Source organism: Eucalyptus grandis, chromosome 3 (assembly GCF_016545825.1).
Source record: "Eucalyptus grandis isolate ANBG69807.140 chromosome 3, ASM1654582v1, whole genome shotgun sequence".
NCBI classification, from domain to species: Eukaryota; Viridiplantae; Streptophyta; class Magnoliopsida; order Myrtales; family Myrtaceae; genus Eucalyptus; species Eucalyptus grandis.
Window position 1 is genome coordinate 39982567 of NC_052614.1, and position 8936 is coordinate 39991502.

The 8936-nt window shown below is 41.4% G+C and overlaps 1 protein-coding gene across 1 annotated transcript; it reads left to right on the plus strand.

Moving 5' to 3' along the window:
- The first annotated feature begins 677 nt into the window (after positions 1 to 677).
- Positions 678 to 1714, plus strand: LOC120291123. Its single transcript, XM_039308081.1, has 2 exons — positions 678 to 722; positions 1125 to 1714. Exons 1-2 carry the CDS (start codon positions 696 to 698, stop codon positions 1596 to 1598), a joined length of 501 nt encoding a protein of 166 aa, XP_039164015.1. The 5' UTR covers positions 678 to 695; the 3' UTR covers positions 1599 to 1714.
- Positions 1715 to 8936: the final 7222 nt, after the last annotated feature.

Here is an 8936-nt window from a genome sequence, read left to right on the forward strand (position 1 = left end):
TATATGCCGAGTATGCGTGAGAAAAGCGTTAAGTAGTTTTTCCTAATTTGAGTAAATTCATTAATTATTCTCTTTTCAAAATCTCCTAATTTGAGTACGTTCATTTATTATTCTCTCTTCAAAATCTCCTCAATTTCATCTATTTCCTTTTTGGATTTCGCGTGCCATCAAAGGTTTGCTTGACCCTCGGTCAAATGGGCTTTTGGGATTAGGTTTTCTTCATTTACGGGGAATCGTCGGGTCGGGTCCACGTGAAAAACCTGACCGACCCGACTAGAAACCGGGTCAATAAGTGGATCCGACCGATTCCAAAATAAATCAAGGGAAGGATACTCTCGAAGAAAAAGAGCGCTAGGATTTCTCTCTGAATCGCGCACAGAACGAGAAGGAGGAGAGGGAGAAATGTGGAGGATCAAGCCAGAAGACATGGGTCGGGCAGAGGAGGCGAAGCGGTTCATGGTGAACTACTACAGGACGTTCGACACGAACCGGGCGGGCTTGGTGAACCTGTACCGGAAAGAGTCGGTGCTGAACTTCGATGGCCGGTAGATCAAGGGCAAGGAGGCCATCCTCGCCAAACTCACCTCCCTTCCGCAGTGCCAACACGAAATCGCCGAGTTCAAGTGCATGCCCTACCGGACCGGCAGCGTGCTCATTTCCGTCTACGGCGAGACGTAGGTAGGGGTTAGAATGTCATGGCGGACGCCCTTATTTCAAATCAGGTCTCTCTCGGATGAAGGATCCATTTATATTTTTATAATTTTAAATTCCTTTTTTGGAGTGTCGAAGAACAAGGATGGTGGTTTTGATGAGATTTTGGGCATATTTGTTGTCGATTTAATGTCTTGGGTGATCCTTCGTCCATCCATCCCATCCATTGTTAGCAAAGAGTATCTGTCTCTGTAGCTAGCGTAACGGAACCGAATTGTTGCTCCGATGAATTTTCTTGGTGGGGTGGGTGATGCCTTGTCAACTCTCTGCAATTTCTCTATCGATCAGTCGATCAATCGATAAATCAATCTCCTTCCCATAAATACTGAGAGTCGTGCACCCTTACCCTTACCCTTGTAGTAGTCCATCTCGTGCTTTTGTCTGACGCTCTTGCTCTGATTCTTTGCCTTCAGACGTTCCTTCTGATGCCAGCACCAGAAGGAAGCTTTTGCGTAGGAACACAAATTTGGAGGCCCTTTGATCTCAACAAGGTTCGGACACCACCACCGGCATCGGAACCGACACCGACCTTTGCTTTTCTAATGTCCACACTGACTTCCCCACCGCCACCGCCAATGTCCGCCTTTGCTCTTCACACCGCCGTGCGGATGTCCGGCACGACATCGCCAGCTTATGTCTCAGCACTAGCACCGCCCATGGCTGCCTCGACATCAAGTGAGTCCACCTCGTCCGCCTCGGCATCAAGTGGGTCTGCCTTGGCACTGCCCATGTCCAGGATGAAAATTTCCACCTCGGCACATCTTGGTGACGTTTTATTTTCAATGTTTTATTGCTTGAAACATGTTTATATATATAGGAGTTCATGTTTGAATTCGAGTCCTATGAACTTAGGTCGCGTTTGCTACCGATTCTGTTTTCGGGAATAGATTCTGATTAGAAATGATTCTTTTTTATTCTATTCCCGGAAACTACTTTTTAAGCATTTTTAAGCGGTTTGTTAACTGTCCAATTTTTTTCATTTTAGAATAGAATTATGTTGGTACCGTGCTAATTAATTATGTTTAAAATCAATTTATTTTAAATTTTAAATAATTTTTTTTTTTTACTTTTTCTTATCTTTTTTTTACCTTTTTCTCCTAATCTTCTTCTTCTTCTTGTGGCTGGACCGGCCAGATGAGGGCCGGCGACCTCACCGGAGCGTTGCTAGCCCTCGCCGAGGTCGGCCCTCACGGCGCTTGGGCGAGCCTCGGCCTCGTCGGGGCTAGGCGAGGCTGCCCGGCCACCGGTGGGGCTAGGTGAGGCTCGCCTAGCCACCGGCGGCTTGCCGACCGGCCGATGGTGGCCGGCGATTAACAACAAAAGTGGTCGGCAGCGGTGGACGGAGGCGCGGACGGTGGCGGGCGGTGGTGGACGGCGGTTGCGAGATGGCCGAAGGGAAGAAGAAGAGTTATTGGTTTTGATTCTCAAATTTGTTCCCGGAATAAGAATCAATTTTTTTTAATTCTTGATTCCACTCTCAATCTGTTTCCAAGAATAAAAATTTTACCAAACACGATTCTAGGCTCAAACCGATTCTAGAAACAAAGAATCGAATTTGGTCTGTTTGGATATTTACCAAACGGGGCCTTAGTGGCAAGGTCTTGTAGTTCTCGTGTTAACATGTCGCCAGGTAAAATTCTCGTGTTAACATGTCGCCCGGTAAAATTGACTAGATGTTTCATGACATTGGGAGTGAGGAAATTTAATATTTAAGAAAATGACTACATAAACAATACCATTCCACCACAGTTAAAGCCAGACGTACATACATAATGGTGGCACAGGGAAGTCCTCATCTGAGAATATATATGCGCTTGAGAAAGGCAATATGTATTAAGAAAGTGCGCTGAAATTTGTCTACTAAATGATATGAGCGCATTGTTAAAACACTGAGGATTCTTTACCCACATGTTATTTCATATGGAGTCTTGCTCCGGGATGCCATCCCAGCAGCATTCAATAAAAATCAAACCTTGTGACAAAACATGGTTGTTGAGATTACAAACCATTGACACTCTGCACTCTACAGTTCCTCTCAGCGGCTATATCTTAAATAATCTTTTATCTCGAGGCAGAGACCGCCACTAAGTAGAAATCAATCGAGTCGGGATCAAACTTCTCTACTGCACTCGAATGCAGGAAAGTTCATTTAACTTTTTCATCTGTAATACAGCAACAACGAAAACTGCTCGGGGAAGTCACCGTGCGAAGTCCAAACGAGCGGGGGTGGCACTTGCCCTTTAAGGAGGACTTCTTGATTTCTTTCTATCAATGAGAAGACGAGTCGACGGTGATCAACCTCCTCCAAATGCCCTTTAAAGTAGATTAATCTTTTTTTTTTTTTTTTTTTTTAAGAAGCAAAAACAGAAGCAAAGCCGCCATTCCATCGCCAGTGGAGTAGTGGCAATGGTCGATGTGGTCACCAATGCCGACCCTCAGTCAACAACCCCGAACCTCACCACCCAAGTCATGGGGTGTTGGGTGAAGGTTGCCAGGCCTACGCAAAGGCCAATGACCCTTGCCTGAATTTGGGAAGGAAGAGGGCAATGACCCCCTCCTGTCTCTAGCGAGGGTTGTCGACCCTTACGCAAGCATTGACGACCCTACTAGCTATCATTGCCGCCTCACTAGTGATAGGGCAACAGTCATAGATTGGAGGGAGCCTTTCCTCCCGTGTGTTCTAATTTTTTTTAGTTTAATTTTTTAGTTTGGAAAGAAAAAACAGCAAAAATAAATAAAACAGAAAAGTTTTAAAAAAATTAAAAGATGAAATTGTTCTTCACCAAACAGTGAGTTCAGGCTTTTATTTGAAATCGATATGTCCATTTTCAGCCATTTTTTTAAACAAGATTTATTTCAAAGCCCTTATTTGAAAAAAAAAAAAAAAGTTAAGGTATTTCAAGTCTTTATTTGAAAAGAATATCTACTTCATCTCTTTATTTTTCGACCAAAAAAAAAAACTCTTTATTTTTCTTGCCCTTATTTGGGATTTTTTCCTTGATATTTACAATATCATACTTTTATTTTATTTTAAAATTTCAGAACGGTCAAAACGTAAAATAATTATTGAATTTAAAACTCATGAAAAAGTATGTATGAACTTGTCGATAGTTATATATTATGAAGTCTCGAACTATTTAAAACTTAATAGAGTCGAGGTGCATGCCCCGGGATTTGGAGAGTCAAAAGTAAAAATAACTACGGATATACTTTTAATTTCTCAATACCAAGCTTATAATAATAATTTCATCGGATGCGACGGCCCCAGCTTTCGGCATATCTTTGTTGCGATGTGCAGCAGAAGTCCGATGTATGGTGGGGAATCAAAAGCGAGAGCACAACTCGAAACTCACTGTCGCTAAATATGGGGCCGATTGGTTGGTGCTTTTAAAAAAAAAAAAACAAACGGAATGTTATTCCGTGTTTGTTTCGCTAGAAAATAAATAACTTAAAAAACGTTAATTCGAAAAATGATTGTTGGTATTGCTTATGAAAATGAAGAATGGAAAATATTTTTATTTAGATTAAAGTGTTTAGACATAAATGTATTATCGATAATGAGAAAATTTGTCATTGATTAATTATTTTAAGAGATCATTTCTAGGAAAATATTTTTCAAATCATTCATTTTTCATAAAACAAACGAAGTTTTGAAGTAGGTTCATTGTCAAATTTAAAATAAGCAAAATGTAACAAGTAAAAGTCTATCTAGACACTTTCCAAGTTAATGAGTTATGGGTTGATTAAAATATGTTAACCGCAGCTGACGTGGTACTTCCTTAGCATCATCCCATGGTGCAACTCGACGATTTTCTCCACATTTGCAAGCTAATCATATTCTTTTGTATCCGCACATGAGAACTTAAAATTTACCTTATATGATGACAATTTTGATACGGAAAATTGCGATTATTAACAATATTCCATCCTACGACTAGTCAATGAACAGTCGACCGCTTCTCCCGAATTGCTCTCCCTTATTTGTTGGGAATGCTACTCTCTACCACACAAGTGGGGTTGGGGAAGCGCCTTTCTATTATAAAGAAATACTTTGTTTATGGTTGAGAACGAACTTAGGTGGTTGAGTAATGCGTGCATAATGTCGAGCGTACCACATATTATTTTATCATCAACTTGATGAATTGATTTAAAAATGTAGGGCTTTCCTATTATGATGGGTTGCTCAAAAGGATCTCCCGTTCTTTTATCAAAACATTCCATCGTTTCCCAAATACTTGGGTTCATTATGACGACACCATATATATTAATAGGTTGCCTTATATCAAATAAAAAAGGATTGATAACCAAATCCATTTCTTGATTCAATAGAAGCTAAAACAGTTAGGATAGGATTCCAAATAAAAATATTTTTTTTTTTAAAAAAGTGGTCCAATTGAGGACTAATTGAAAACAACTCTTTCGCTCCGAAACAAAATTTAGTCAAATTCATTTTCGCTCAAAGACTTTTGAATTAGTTATTGACTAAATACGATCTATTAAATGTTCACATCATGTCGAATCTCCCGACATGAAATTCTTAGACACCTCAATTCGATGGGGTTCAAAGGCCTCAAACTTATAGCAATATAAAAGCTAGAACGCCCTCACAAAAGTTTAGACAACCACGTGCACCATCGAATAAGATCATCGTCATGAGGAGCGACGTGGTCTCTCAAAGATCACTTTTATGTGAAAAAAAACGTGACACAAAAATAAGCTTTATTGCATCGGAATCAATCAGGCCTTTAATTCCCCGGCCCATCATTCATTCAGATTTTATAAGATAAAATTCAAAAGTTGTGCGTAGCTTTATCGCTTCCGCTTTGGTGCCACGAGAAAGGCTGTCCTAGTGTGCTAGATTAATTATTACTGAACGGATAATGATAAGATTACAACTTTTTATATGGAACTTTTGGTAGGCTAGGCATTTGAAGATCAATACAGTTAATGCACGAGTTGGCTCGCCCCGTCGGATTGAGATTCGCAAAGTCGAATCCGACTCGTGCACGGAGATAAAAATTTCAAAATTTCCGAGTTTTGTGACTCGATTAGGCCCTCGATAAGTGTATTAGGAGAATTATAGTGGAGCTCTAGCTAAACGTGTGAATTTGAAGCTTACCTAGGTCCTTGACCAAGGCATATAAAGGCCACCTCCGCCGGCGGAGAAGAAAACCAGTGAATTAGCCATCGTGCAATGTCGTCCTTAGAGCAGAATCATCCGAGAGGGTACGAAGAGTGTTTTTTTTCATGAGGCCGATGGTTATACCACCCCTAATTAGCTAATCGGAATAGTGTCCTATGGAAGGCGGTTCCTTAGGATCCACCGGGTCAATAAAAAAGGAACATTGTCCATCGGTCTCGTGGTTCTAAAGGACCATCACGCCATCAACGAATTGCTCGTCAAGTGTCCTACGGAAGGGGGTTGTCCAATTGGGTCCATGGGTCCAATGCGTGTCGGTGACATGTGCCGTCGTGTCGTCTGATAGATCTTTATCCAGAAAAATCTCGAACGACACGCGTTCGGTAGAATTCCAATCCCTCCTTGCGAGCCACTCTAAGCACCCGAGAGAGAGAGAGCAACTTGGAAGAACACCTGCGGAATAAATCGGGTTGGAAAGGAAAACTCTAAATCTTACCAGTCCATAATGGGAAAGGAATTTCCTTTGGGGCGAGAAAGTATAGGACAAAGGACACGGGACAATGCAAAGGGTGGGAAAGAAAAAGGCAAGCGATTCCAATTGGACGCCCCCAAATTTTGGCACGCCTTTTTCCTATGCCAAAGCTGGTTCCCACTTTGTGCACATCGGCACGTCATGATTTTCGCCGTAACGCACGGGGGGCTGGAATTCCACATCGGAAGTGTACAGAAAAGGAATTGTTTTTAGCACTTGGCCCTGCTTGAATTGTCGCTGTCGCGGTGAATTTGCCGGAAGAGTTCGAAAATGACTTTGGAGAAGATTGTACAGAAAGTCCTCGACTTATTCCATCTTGCCAAATCAATTTTTAAATTTTTAATTTTGTCGATTCCATGGGCATTCAGGCTTGATGAATGCTATCTTGCTTACTTGAGAAATCCCTTCCTTCTTATTGGCTTATTCAACAAATAGTATAACACTTCTCTCATCCCACTACCATGAGCGTCAGTCCTCTTATATGATACTGGAATCATCTTATATGATACGGGTAATTTTAATGTGATATTTTTTAATAATATTTTAATATTTTTATTTTTTGACTTTTATTTTGCTTTTTTCATTGATTTTTTTTTTTTGTGTGCTGGGGAGGCTCACCGACAATCCTTGCCGGCACAAAAAAAAAAAAAAAGAAAGGAAGTAAAGGAAAAAGTTAAAATATTATTTTGTCGACGTAAGATATCTGGTTTTTATGTTAGTGATTCTTGGTCAAAATTGGCTGGACGAACTCAACTAACAAAGTATGAAAATATTTATGACTCAATTGACAAAATCACCGTGATTTATATTGAATGGCAAAAGTACAATAAATTTAGACATTCTTAGACAAATTTTTCAGATTTTTAACATCTCGGATTTCTCAAAAGGGGCCTGGTTTAGATTTGCAAAAAATTAAGGGTTGGCCGTGTTGAAATCCTGTCAATCTTTCTATCCGGGACAAAGCAATAATAATAAAGCCCGACGACTCTTCCAATGCCTTAGTCGCTAAGGAAAGAGCTCATTCAATGCCCACGGTTTTGGTAGGCAGGATTTGGGATTGAATGAGAAATAATTGTAAAAAAAATACTTGGGCGTAGGAAAGAGATTGGAAGGGATTTAGAATAAATTAAGAAGGATCGATAAAAGTCATTTTCACATGTAATTTATATCCCCGGAATCTGCCCATATTAAAAGGATCAGGAGGGATTTGTGTATTAACAAACAATTTTTTCCCTTCATTTATATCAACAATTTTTATCTATTTCTAAATATATGAAAGGGTATATATATGTGTGTGTGTTATCATGTATTATAACGATCCTCTTCTTTTCTTTTCTCTCGTGTCACATTCGGTCCACTTCCTTTTCTTTGCAATGGCCCTTGTAAGTACGATCCTCATCGACGTGATGTTTAACCAATCAAGAAAGATCTCGGTAAGGTTCCTGTAAAATTCCTTTTGTTTGCGTGCGAAATTTACCGCGAGCTACGATGGCGTAGTATCAGGATGGTCATTTCAGATTACCCAACAAAGGAAAAGAAAGAGGAGAAAGAAAAAGAAAAAAGGCAAAATGCCTTCAAAATAAATAAATAAATAAATAAGGACAAGACGCCATTGACAATTTGACATAGCCCGCCCCTCCGCATGCGCTTGTCCGAACAAGAAAAAGCTTCCTGTCTCTTCCCGTGGAAAATCCATTTCCTCAGCGTTGGATTCGGGTTCCTCCACGTCGCCCACCTCCCTCCAATTTCCCTCCAATTTCCCAAATTTTCGACCCCAAAAAATAAAAAAATAAAAAAGAAAAAAAGGAAGAAAAAGAAATCTCCCGAATTTCTCTTTTTTCCTCCTCGAATGGACTCGCGATGTCGGTCGACGGACACGTGGCGGTCAACGCGGAGCAACCACACAGCCCGGGCCCCGGAGGATAAGCGGAGGAGAGAGAAGGAACCTGCGTGGAAACTCTCCCCCCACCCTCTCTCTCTCCGCGTAGCAGGGGATCCCACCCTCCCTCCGCAACTCTCCTTTCCCCTCCCCACCTCCGCCTCCTCCAGTGGCAACGCTGCAAATTCCGGTGCGCGGCCGAGGGCATTCGCGGCATTTGGCAGAGCCGCGACGGCCACCGTCCCCATCGAACGGCGGGGATCCAGTGCGTCGTGGCCTCTCTTCGGTTGCTCAAAACGACGCCACAAATTTCCACGAAAATTCTCGAATTTTTTTAATTAAAGGCCGAAAAAATGGAATTAAAGAAAATCTTCTTTTAATTAAAGGCAAAAGGGGGAAAGAGGCGACGTTGCCATTCCGGCGCGCGGCCGAGGGCATTCGTGTCATTTCGAAAGCCGCCACCGGAATCTTCCGGCTCCCCTTCCCCCCTTTTCCCGATCGAACGGCGGGGATCGAGCGCGTCGCGGCCTATCCTACGACGCCACGCCACAAATTTCCAAGAAAATGCTCGAATTTTTTAAATTAAAGCGAGGAAAAAGAAAATGGAATTAAAGAATTCTTTTTTTTTTTAAAAGAAAAAACAAAAGATGAGAAAAAAAGAGGTGCTCCCCGCA

What these genes read in the sequence shown, in the direction of transcription:
- LOC120291123 (XM_039308081.1), top strand. Translation starts at nt 696, where the DNA reads ATGGCGGACGCCCTTATTTCAAATCAG. An exon ending in ACGCCCTTATTTCAAATCAG is followed by an intron (nt 723 to 1,124) that starts GTCTCTCTCGGA and finishes CTTTGCCTTCAG; the next exon opens with ACGTTCCTTCTGATGCCAGC.